This window comes from Tamandua tetradactyla, chromosome X, assembly GCF_023851605.1.
Source record: "Tamandua tetradactyla isolate mTamTet1 chromosome X, mTamTet1.pri, whole genome shotgun sequence".
NCBI lineage: Eukaryota > Metazoa > Chordata > Mammalia > Pilosa > Myrmecophagidae > Tamandua > Tamandua tetradactyla.
The window spans coordinates 57,045,239-57,057,770 of NC_135353.1; the positions used below are offsets into that span (position 1 = coordinate 57,045,239).

The 12,532-nt window shown below is 39.1% G+C and overlaps 1 protein-coding gene across 5 annotated transcripts in view; it reads left to right on the forward strand.

Annotated features, from left to right (window-relative positions):
- Nucleotides 1-11,794, forward strand: part of AMOT (angiomotin) — a 72,250-nt gene extending 60,456 nt beyond the window's left edge. For 4 of the 5 annotated variants that reach the window (XM_077145684.1, XM_077145686.1, XM_077145685.1 and 1 more), the window contains 4 exons: nucleotides 4,808-4,930; nucleotides 5,689-5,921; nucleotides 7,095-7,748; nucleotides 8,096-11,794. In XM_077145684.1, coding sequence (XP_077001799.1) covers nucleotides 4,808-4,930; nucleotides 5,689-5,921; nucleotides 7,095-7,748; nucleotides 8,096-8,193 — 1,108 coding nt within the window. In that variant the 3' untranslated portion in view covers nucleotides 8,194-11,794. The remainder of the gene's footprint in view (nucleotides 1-4,807; nucleotides 4,931-5,688; nucleotides 5,922-7,094; nucleotides 7,749-8,095) is intronic. The other variant, XM_077145687.1, reaches the window with a different exon arrangement.
- Nucleotides 11,795-12,532: the final 738 nt, after the last annotated feature.

Genomic DNA, 12,532 nt, shown 5'->3' on the forward strand with positions numbered 1-12,532 from the left:
GAATGAACCACTGTTTGTTTCTTTACCCCTTTCAGCACTTAGATTCTATGAAGCATCTCTTGTCAAAGGGAAAAGTCTCAATGCAAGAAATTATTGTTGATGAAATGAAGACAGGATTAGGGTAGAAAAAGTTAGATTTGGCCTTAAAGCGTCCAAGAGTAGGCATTTTGAACAGTATGGAAAGTTCTGTCATTACCCTTTGTTTCAGTTTGCTAAAGCTGCCAGAATGCAATATACCAGAAATGGATTGACTTTTATAAAGGGGACTTATTAAGCTACAAGTTACAATTCTAAGGCCATGAAGATGTCCAAATTAAGGCACCAAAAAGATGATGCTTTCACTCAATAAAGACTGAGTCCAGGGTTTCTCTGTTACATGGGAAGACACATGGCGATGTCTGCTCTCCTTCTCTGTGGACTTCTGGTTTCAAACGGCTCTCTCAGCATCTCCAAGCATCTGTGTCTGAGCTTTCTCCAAAATGCTCCCCTCTTCAAGGACTCCAGTAAGCTAAATAAGACCCACCTTGAATGGGCGGAGTCACATCTCCATGGAAATAACATAATCAAGAAGTCCAACTGGTCACATCTCCATAGAAACAACCTAATTAAAAAGTCTTACCCACAATAGGTCTGCACCCACAAGATTGGATTATAAGAGCATGGTTTTTCTGAAGTACACAACAGTTTCAAACCAGCAGATGCAGTTAGGCATAAGATGGAGCAGCTTTATGATATTGGTCAGTTGGATGGTTAGGAGAATTTGGTTCATTGATTAAAAGTTAAGAGGGCCCTGATAGAGAGTAAAATGATTATTTTTGGCTTATTTAAAATAAATATATGAAATTCAAAATATTAATTTTGTCCAATATGAAATTCAAAATATTAATTTTGTCCAAAAGGGTAATAGCAATTTTATTTTATTTATCAAACACATATAGTACTCATTATATAAGGTGCTCTTCTTAGCATCTTATACTTATTACTGAGCCTCACAACAATACTCTGAGGAGGGTACTATTATACATTTTACAGGTGACAAAAGGATAAAAAGATAACACATTTGATCAACCATGTAATTTACTGTTTTGCATTTAATGAATCAAGTTTTTACCTTTCTATGAATGTGCATTGATTCATTTTTTTCGGGCAAGTAAATCAGGGAAAGAAGAAAATAAAGGCAAAGAAAAAGGTAGAAGCTGGTCACACACACCACACGTGTTTACGTTTTCCTTCATTGCAGGCATTTCTCAGATTCATCCTCTGCTTTCTTCTCATTTTACCTTCTCACTTAATTATCTCATCCTCTGCCATAGCTTCAAATAGTAACTCTGACATCTCTAAGATTAAAGCTAGAATTACTAAAAACTTGTTGGATATCCTCATATGACTATCCTCACACAACTTTAATGCCAATATACTTGAAATCAAAACTCATTCCAAAATTTTCTGAAAATCCCCTCCTGTATTTCCCATCACAGAAAATAGTGTAACATCTTTCCTAATCCCTGGAATTAGAAACACCAAAGTGCTCATCCATTCTTCTCTCTCCCTACCACCCACACCTAAACAATCTCCAAGTTCTAGCAATTCTGCCTCCTACAGCTTGTTTCCATTTCCCTTGCTACTTCACCAATTCATGATTTCATTATCTCTTGCTGGGATTATCACAACAACCATGCAGAGTTGTCTGCCTAACTCCAGTGTATCTCTCCTCTTATCCCTCCACCACATTTCAGCAGGAGATAACGTTATCCTCCTAAAACACAGCTCAGATAATTTCATTCCCCTCAAAAAACTCAAATAATTTTCATGGCCCATTGGAAAAAGCCCAAACTCATTCTTGTAATAGTTAATTATTTACATTTTGTCTTCCCTTAAAAGTTTCCTGCAATCAGGGACTAGTCTTACCCATGTATGTCCACTCTCCAGTTTCACAGTAACTTCAAACACAGTGTTCCACTCATGACAAGAGTTCAACTATTAACAAACAAAAGGATGCTTCTGATAGGAAAAGAAGGACTTTAAGTTTTAAAAGCCTAATTAAAATATAGGAATTTGGTGGTGGCATTCTAAAGAGCGGTCTAAGTAATATGATGGGAATAATTTATTTGGAGAAAGGAAAGAGAGAGGGTTTAACTCTGTGAGAAGTTGTTTACTGAAGAATGTGAATTGGGGGATGTCAGATTCAAGGAAATGCCAATTAGGGTTTGTAGGTTGTATTTTCAAGCTGTAGCTCAGCATCTCCCTACTTATGTTTTTAGGATAGTCTCAGAGTATTGGAAGGCAGCAGGGTAAACGCTCCTTCAAAAACTGTGCTTACTATCTTTTGCCTAAGCCATTGGCCTTAGATTGATGCTGAGGGCCCTCCTGGCAGCTCCATAGGAATTCACTAAGTGCCCCACATTTTCAAGCTCCGTTCCTGAGGAGTGCACATTGTCCATATCAATTAGCTAGCAGGGCTCTGAGTCCCAAAAATGGTCTTTTATATGATGAAAGAGGCAGTAAGCCAGCCCCAGCTCCCACAGTGAAAAGCCATTGCTCAACTTCCCAGTGTCCATAAACATCATGTACTTCTTTTTTAAAAAATTAACATGGTAGTTTTATTTATTAGTCAATACCACGTTCTTCTATAATCTCTGAAAGATAAAAAAAAGCCCCATCACTTAGCAGTTTGAACTTTACCAAGCATTTAAAAATTTCTCCTGCCCTGCATCATGCCCTTTTAAAAAAACTTTGTTTTCATTCATTTGTTTTTTATTGATGTATTTTATATATTCCCATACCGTGAAATCATCCCAAGTGTAAAATCAGTGGTTCACAGTATCACCCTATAGCTGTGCATTGACACTATGTACTTCTTAAACAGTCCTGGCACTTAATCCTTAGTCATCAAATTGGAACTCTGCAGTGCAGAAAGAGCCTCCAGGATTATACAGAGAACTGAAATTCTTTCAGGCATATTCTTTTCAATTATTCCCCTTCTACCTATACTTTTCCTTTCTTAATAAAAGTTAACTTTGTTGACCGTTTATGCTGTGCCTGCCACTATGGGTTTTATATGCATAATTTTATTTTACCCCCATGAAACCTTATGAAGTGTAGGTACAATTATTATCTCCATTTTACATATGAGGAGACTGAGGCTTAGAGCACTGCACTGACTTCTTGATGTCATAGAGCTCGTTAATGGCAGAGTGCTTGGGAAGCTGGGGTTTGATCCCAGTACTCTCTATAGTCAGAGACCCTGCTCTCAAGCACTGCGCAATGCTGTTTCCTCTTGGATATCTTGATTTACAGGAGACACTCCCAGTAAGACTACAAGCAAACAAATTGCGATAGAGGAAGTATAGAATTCCAAAATGTTAAAATGTTTTTAGCTTGGTAAATGGTAAGAGCAATTGTATTCCTTCCCCTTCTTACTCTCCAATTAAAGTAACCATTCAAATAAATTGTTACAGTATTGTGTATAAATGTGCAGGCGTTTTGGGGAACCGTAGTTTTGCAGAGCCCTGTCAGAATTTTCCAACTTTAACATCAACTTTCTGTCTCTTCACTCCTCTGCCTCTTCACCCCCATCTACACCGGTCCAAATTCTTAAGCTGAAAGAACATAGCTAGCTGCCAGCAGAAAATATGCCGAGTTCTCCCACAGATCCTCGTTCCCATAGGAAGTATAATGAAGTAGTGCCAATTTATTGTCTTCTAGGCTTTTTGTCTGATTTCCTTTTAAGACCAATATAATTGCATCAATATTCTTTTGAATGATTTTTTCTTTCCTTCTAAGGTACTCAAATAAGATCCCATTTTCTTCATTTCCTTCCCTCTTTTCTCTACTGCTGATTTTAAATCAAGAATATAGAAAGATGCATGACTTCACTTAGTTCATTCTCACACTTCTTTGACTTGCTCTGCTTAGACATCAGCCTTGCCTGGTGGCTAAACCTTCATCTTTCTCCTCCATTCTATCTATCTGTCTGTCTGTCTGTCTGTCTGTCTATCTATCTATCTATCTATCTATCTATCTATCTATCCTCTATCTCTATCTCCATCTCTATCACTGTTTCTCTCACCTGCCCACAGACACAAACACACACACACTTTACACCTTATTCATTGGCTTTTGAGTTAATGACCAGAGACACTTTCAGATGAAGCACGATGGTTCCTTATGCAGTGGGACTTTGGCAAACGAATAGTCACTTAGTTGGGTTAGACTCACCAATTTGGCACTAAAATTTCAGGTGTAGAGTAGATAGGAACCAAATGGCACTGACACAAAAAGCCCTTAAGATAGTTACTCAACTCGCTTGCCCTACCTGATCTTAGCTGTTGATTTGTCTATAATTGTGTTTCTAGATAACAGGTGTAGTTACCACTATTCATCTGCAGCAATAAACTAGTGATTCTCTGACTTCCTTCAACGTCTAACCTTTTCCTCTTGATGACTGTCATGAAAATATGTACATTTTCTTATTGCTTGGCTATGGTGTGGAAATTTGAAGGGACTATATGCCAAAATGCTTTAGGAGGATGTCTTTACAATTCTGAAGGAAACCTTGTGCCCATCTCATAGAACCCCTACTGACTTTTGCAGACATGTCCACATTCATAACTTCTCCTCATAGTTCTGAAAGCTGAACCTTCCTGTCTTGGAAGATTTTATCAGTAAATCATCCAGACACCCAACTGTGACTCACACATTTGATTTCAGATTGGGGCTTTCCAGCAATGCTTTTGACTTAGGAGGGGAATAGTATTCATTAATTTTGCTGGCCTCCCACCATCATCACTGCCATTTTCCTTCTCAGGGACACAACAGTTATCAGCCACTCTCCTAACATCAGTTATGACACAGCACTAGAAGCTCGCATCCAGAAGGAGGAGGAAGAAATCTTGATGGCCAACAAGCGTTGTCTTGACATGGAGGGCAGGTATAATGCCAATCTGGACCCTGATGGATCTGAGAAGTTGGTAAAGCACAGTGGGGAAGGGCAAGCATCTTTATTCACAACTGTGCAACCTGAAAATGCAGCCTCCCCCATCTCCTCCAGCATGTTACTTAAGGTTGAGATGGGATGACTTTTACTTTGATTATTCCCACAAACCATGGAATTTCAAGTAGAGCTGCTTTCCTCTCAGACTTGCTAATTATTTTCCATCTGTACTCTGCTAGAACTGAATTGTTGATATTTGCACTCTGGGATAATCTTTCTAGGACTGTACCTGAACCTTGTTATACAGCAGACAGCTCAGTCAAAGCCCACTCAAACTAGGAGGTAGGGAACCTGATGTCTCTTATAAACCCATGAGCATTTACTGATCACGTGAAGGTTGTAGTTCATATGTAAGAAGTTCTCACCTTCTAAGGGGACAGATTATTTCTGTTGGCTCAGATTCTTCAGTACAGCATCCACTACATTGGTTTACTCTCTTATGTATAGTCTTTCTTTTCATCCATACTCTACTTTGATCTCCTAAGGTTTAAGCAACAAGTCCTGAATGTTTTGTTATCTCCATTTGGGTGTGCAGAAAAGCATTTTTTTCAATGCTATCTCTTGACAGCAGCTCAGAAATAACTATACCACCCCTTAGTCAAAATGATTATGGGAGCTCAAGGCATATAGGTAGTGAAACCAGAGCATGGAGGTGAAACCATTGTCTTTATATGTTCTTCGTCTTTTTCTCCAAGGATTAAGATCCTCCATGCACAGATTATTGAGAAAGATGCCATGATCAAAGTCCTTCAGCAGCGTTCCCGGAAGGAGCCGAGTAAGACAGAGCAGCTATCATCCATGCGACCAGCAAAGTCTCTGATGTCCATTTCCAATGCTGGATCAGGCTTGCTCTCCCACTCTTCCACTTTGACTGGCACCCCCATCATGGAAGAGAAACGGGATGACAAGAGCTGGAAGGGGAGCCTAGGTAATGACAGTAAATAAGGAAGATTATAGTGACAAGTTTTAAAAAAAAAAACTTATATAAAGCCTGCACAGTGTGGAATGGGGTGGTTGTCCAGGTTCTAGAGAAGTTGATATACCAGGTTTGTTTTATTTCTCTCTTGAGTGGCTAGCTGCATATTCAAGAGCACCTTTACAATATGAAGTCTCGCTGATAGAACATTCATTGAGGCCAAGGTCTTAGAAGATAGAAGAATCCTGAGTTCTATTTGGCTGGGAAAGAAGATGATTTCAATTTCCTCTTAGAATTTTTCAGAGTTAGCCTTCCCCATGTGGGGACATTTTGTCTTTGTCCAAAACCCATGAGGCCTTCAAGTCATTATTCAAAATTCCAGCTTTTTTTATGTCCCTTACTTTCATACGATAGGAGGACCCAGAGTTCTAGCTAAGATAAATGGAGCTGGGTGGCAGGATTTCAATTACCAGAATGTTCTGAGATGAGAACAGAATGTACTTTTTAATTTCATTCCTGTCCATTCCTTCTCCTCAAATCAAAATCCCAGAAGTATTGTTGATGGCATGAAGCGCATTTTTTGAGCCTAAGCAAGCAAGCTACATTTGCATACACACACACACACACACATCTTTTTTTGCTTCTAAAATCTTCCTTGATCTTCTGACACTTTGGTTAGAGTAAGCATTTGGGGGCCTATGGTCATGGGCTACAACCTCAAATAACACAGTTATTTTCATACTCTTTTGTGACTCTTTTGTGACCACAGACTTGTTCTCTCTGATCCTTTCCAACTTTCCGGTATTGTATGGTGTTGGCTGTAAGTAGAACTGAATAGAAGAAGTCTGACAACTCGGTGGGAATCAATCACCATTGGGAAAATAAATCAAAAGAAATACCCACGACACTTAGTTTAAGAAATTAAACCGGAAGTTGGGGAGTGAGGGCCAGCAAGGAGTTTCTATGTCTGAAAGAAACCTTTAGCCACGGTAGGAAGTGCCTGACAAAGTGATTGTTGGATTCACTGAAGGCAAAAATAAAGGAAGAATTTAGACTCGTTTAAAGTTCTTCTGAACTACCTCCCACTTCCTCCACTTCAGATGTCCATAAGGAAGAACAGATAATCAGATGTCTATAGTTTAATAATGCATTGTTTCCTAACCTCTTTCTCACTTTCATTTATAGGTATTCTTCTGGGTGGAGACTACCGTGCTGAGCCTGTCCCTTCCACCCCCTCGCCTGTGCCTCCCTCAACCCCCATGCTCTCAGCTCACTCCAAGACAGGCAGCCGAGACTGCAGCACCCAAACTGACCGTGGAATTGAACCAAACAAAACTGCAGCTGTTGCTCCAATATCTGTTCCTGCTCCAGTTGCTGTTGCTGCCACTGCTACTGCCATCACTGCCACCGCTGCCACCAACTCTGCCACTGCCGCCGCCACCACCACCACCATGGTAGCTGCTGCTCCAGTTGCTGTTGCTACTTCTGCTTCAACTGCTGCTGCTGCTGCTGCTGCCGCCCCATCTCCAACAATTCCAGCTGCTGCCTCTGTTGTTGCTGCTGCTGTTGTTGCTCCTGCTGCTACTATTCAGGTTGCTCCAGCTGCCCCGGCTCCAGTTCCAGCTCCAGTTCCAACTCCAGTTCCAGTTCCAGCAGCAGCTCAGGCTTCTGCTCTGGTTCAGACTCAGGCACCAGCTGCAGCTCTGGCTGTGGTTCCTACTCCCGCTCCTGCTCAAAATCCAGCTTTGGCTCAGGCTGAGGCTTTGGCAAGTCCAGCTGCCAGTTCTGGACCATGTCGTTTATCTATACCAAGTTTGACCTGCAATCCAGACAAAACAGGTAATGATTTTCTGTACCAGGTAGCTTTTTGTTCTGCCCTCAAATGCAGATTTGTTTATTGGCATGTACTATTTAGATAGAAGTGGTCATTTAGAGTGAGTTTTTCGTGTTCTGAAGGGTAATAACCAAGAATGATAAGAGAAGAGAGTTTGTAAATGACTTCTAGGCCACCAAAATGGAAATAGCCATGAATAGAGGCGATTCTTCTAGTACAAATAAATGCTTACGTGAATGAGGGGGGTGACAGGCAAGTCTCTCTTTGCCATTGTCTCTAATGCTGTTGATTTCTCAAAATTTGAGATTTTACCTTGTCTCTAAGTGTTCTCTCACCTCTTATTTCTATTTAGATGGCCCTATTTTCCATTCCAGTACTCTGGAAAGAAAAGCTCCCATTCAGATCCTGGGACAAGAGCCTGATGCAGAAATGGTGGAATATCTCATCTGAAAAGCCAAATCAGGAGCTGCAGTTTACTAGCAAGAATGCTTTTAATCAGTTTTTCCCTTTTGTTAGTTCTTTTCTTGAGGGTGAGGACAAGGGGTGGGGGTGGGGTTGGGGGATGTTTTCTAAAGGGTCTTTTTATTGAAACAATGTAGAATTCAAGTAATACTGTACAAACTCCAGTCTATTCCTGGTATACTTAGAGAGTACCTCTAAAGAGAGGTTAATCAGAATGTGCTCTAAAGTTTATTATTTGAATTTATACAAGTACTGAGACTATTAATATCTAGATATACATTGATGCTTTCGTTGTGCTTAAATTTGTTTAAAATGTCCATATTCTAAATCATTTTTTATTGAAGAGCACAGTATGTGTGGAAGACAGTTTGTAACATGTAGTTCAGAAGTGGGAAGCTGGAGAGAATTTGAGCATGTGCAGTTTTATTCAGTTACCATCCAGATAGATTCGAGATAAAGCGTTTGCATCAGGCTCATGAAAAGGAATAGTTTTAGGAACACTGTGAGCTGGAGAAAAGACGGGGAGTATCAGGGTGTGGAAGGGTACTTGAGCTAATTCGCCCTCCTAATTTCTCAGCTACCCTGCCCCAAGGGATTGTGTTTATCTTCATTTCAGAGGTGCTTTGGAAGTGGATTCTTTGGTTCCCTCCTGGAGGTCCATACATTCATATATATACTCTGGAATAATTTATGCATTTGGATAATTAATATATTGCTTTTCAATTGTTAGGAGAATAAATTAACTGAGTGATGTACAAATTTTCTTAGGGAGTTAGAATATCAGAGGCCTTGATGGAGAATTGCAGACTTTTGTGGTCTATGTATAGTCATGAACACAGCTTGCTTGCCTTTCTTAAAACCAATCTGCTTAGTGTTTGTTTCTCTTACAAAAGAGTCAATTACTGGGTCACTAGTCTCAAATTTACATTTTTTGTTGACAGGTTGAATGCTTTGGATTTCTGGCGACTAGTTTGAAGTAACTCATTTTGTTTTCCAAAATTCTCAGTATAAGTCTTTAAAGATATATTCGACTACTTATTCCAAGAAAATGGCATCAGAAACCCAAAGTACTATGCTGTGATTGGGGGAAAGGTTGAATACAGCAATATCAACTACCTCTTCTCCCTGGCAACTGAGTTCATCTTGGAATACTGCTGAAAAGCAGCAGGAAGCATGCACATGGGCAGGGACCAAAGGAGGAGATGACTCTAAGTCTTGCATTAGGAACAGGCTCCAAGGATTCAGAGGGTTGCCAAATACAAGTCCCTGCCCATGTCACCTCTCCCCTTCATTAAGGTTACAAATTCATATACAGTACCATTAAGATCAGTTTTCAGGGGTTTAGAGAGGGTAAGGGGAGTGGTAGATGTTAGGTAGGGTTGGGGAGTAGAGGTTTTGGGATGTGTTAGTTAGGTATCAGATTAGAAAGCTAGGCCTGATATTTTTATCATGAGCTATAGTAGCTAGAAAGAACTTAAGCAGTATAGCCCTACCCCTTCATTTTAGCAACAAGAAATCTGAGATCTGGACAAGTTGTGGCTTTTTCAAGATAACACAACACAGCTTTCTACTCTGCCAGTTACCACACTTATTTTGGGAAACCCCTACAAACAAGAAATAAAGGCATCTTCATGGTTCAGAACATAAATATTTTGTAAAATATTCCCAACTTGAGTAATTTGCCCAAGGTTCTGAGTTCCTATCTTGCCTCTCCTGTCATGCCTTTTGCAATGTATTCCCTTTCTTGATCCCCATTTCAATACTGAGTCACATGAAATGGCTCCCTAAGAAATCAACCCCACTTCTTTTCTAGCTATGAGATTGGATGGATCATCTTATGGTGTTCCTCTGAGAGTTTAGGAATGAAATATTTAGCAATATTTTGCATAATTCCTAATTATCTTTCAAAGGAATTAATTTGGGGCATGGAGGGAAAGACAAGAGGAAGAGTGATGTGATTTTCAGCCAGTCTTTTCACATTTTCAATAATGAAGTAATCATCTTACACGTTAGTCCTCAATTTTAAAGTGAATTCCATACAGAAGTTAAAAGTACATTCATACCACCCTTTAGCCATAAGGAAAAAAACCTCAAATAGTAGAAGCAACAAGTAGCAAACTTCAGGTGAGCTATTCTCCACTCAAATCAGTAAAATAAAAACAAGCAAACCTTTCATGTTCTTCTTTTATGCTCCTAACACATTACCAGAATTTTTGCTGGCTTGAGAGCCATGCTTTTAGTGTGAGCTGATTAGATGTCATAAATCCCATGCTGTGTGACAACCATCTCTTTAGACTCATTTATTTGGGGGGGAAAGAGGATGTTCTTGGCTAAGTAATGCTTAGAACGTTCCAGAACATCTCCATCTCCTCACTCTGGAAGCAGTCACTTTCCCCTCAGTTTTCATCCCAGATAATTTGCGAAGGAAATACAGCATAGCTAAGAGATGGAAAGAAGTCCATGTTAGTGCATTATGTTTACAAAGAGGATAGATTCAGCTTTCTTAAAAAATCTTGAATAAGTGTCATTTTAAAAATTCAGGTTTATGGAAGAAATCTCAAGTTAGCCACTTTCTCACTATGTTGTGGATGTAACATTTGGGGGGGTCTTTGTGGACCACTACCATTTTATTAACACCATTTTATTGGCACCTCAGGACAAGAGGGTGACCTTGTTTCTTAACTTGTACTGCCTGGTGATCTCTGGGGGTATTTTAAGTTAGTTATACTCTACTATTACACAGAAAAATTTTATTAGAACAAAGCTACTTGTTATAAAACTCCTAATAATCATTTCTATTAAATTAAAATAGTTTCAGAATTCTTTTAAAAGCATGTATCTTTATTATTGTCTTAATGAAGGATTTCTTTTCAGTGCTGCTTTTGAGCTTCAGGGTGACAGGACAGAAGGAAACAAATACCTGCCATCATCTGCCATAAGAAACATACTATGAGACTTGTTGTGTTCTGTTTTTATTGTTACACTGTTAGGTGTAACAACTGGAAAATGAACAAACTGTGCAAACTACTTTTTATGAAGAACCTAAACACTCATAATGTGGCAGTTTAAAGTGTGTACATGTGCACTAACTTTTATAAATTATATTCTCATGTTTGTTAATCATACAATCTCTGTTTTCTCAATTGCTTATTCACATATGGAATGTGTTACTTAAAATGTTTGCATTCTTAATGAAAATGGTTGCCGGTGAAGGCACAAGATATGGGTTAATTGCCACCAATTTCAGCTCATCACGATCCCTGGAAATATGTTTTACAAGTGCCATCCATCAGCAATAGTACAAGTGTTGGGAGTTTATTTTTTTCTGGTAGCAATGATGGGTTACATAGAGTCATCAAACCTCCTTCTGGCCTCCCTTGTGATTAATGGCATGTGTTTTTAAAATAGATAGCTGGAGTTAGAATATGACTAGAGAGGAATCATCTTTAGCTTAAAATTTATGTGGCCCCATAGCAATTGGGACCCTAGACTGTAATCAACTGAGCTAATTCCAATAAAGTTAAAACAGTTTGAATTCTCTTTGTGCCTATCTTTTCATTGACAATAAAGTTTGCTGTTTTAAAATGTAGCACCGTTGTAGGGGGTGGTTTGGTGTTTATGTGGCAGAGACTTTATTTGTGCTTTTAATTCATTATGCAGTAAAATGAGCTTTCCTGGGCAGCATGCGGCAGAATTTGCATTTGCTTGAAGTACAGAATGTGATTATAAGGTATTATAATGCACCATGCACCACACGCTCTAATCAGTCTCTCTATATAGTTAGACAGTAAATATTAGAAGCCTTGCGTCTTTTTATCTCCTCATTCTAAGGGAGAAAATGATGGCCACCCAAAGCAGAGAATTCATCCTTTGGTTAGCATTTTTGAAAGATCCTTGATTTCCCTTTTGTGCCCTTGTTCTTATGCTAATTCATTCATTTCAATTGAGGGAGCTTGTTATTAAAAGCAAATCAAAACCATAAACAAGCTTGCTTTCTCACTGGAAATATTAAGGCTGCCTTTCTTGTGCTTTCTGTTAACCAGTGAGTACCAAACCTTAGTGGTATGGAAAAGAAAGATCCACAAGGAATTTGAAATGACAATTCTTTGCGGCGAAATGAGCCATATGGGTGTTGTAAAAGGGATGGGGATGGGGTATAGAATTTATACAACTCTAAATGCACTTTTTTAATTTGGGCCATATTTGCTCCATATTTATGATGAATGCTTTGAAAACTGTTTGTGAAAGCCAGCCCTCTTTCTCAGGACAAAAAAAAATTATTAAATTAACTATACCTTCCTACAAAGCTTTGCAAGAAGATATGTTG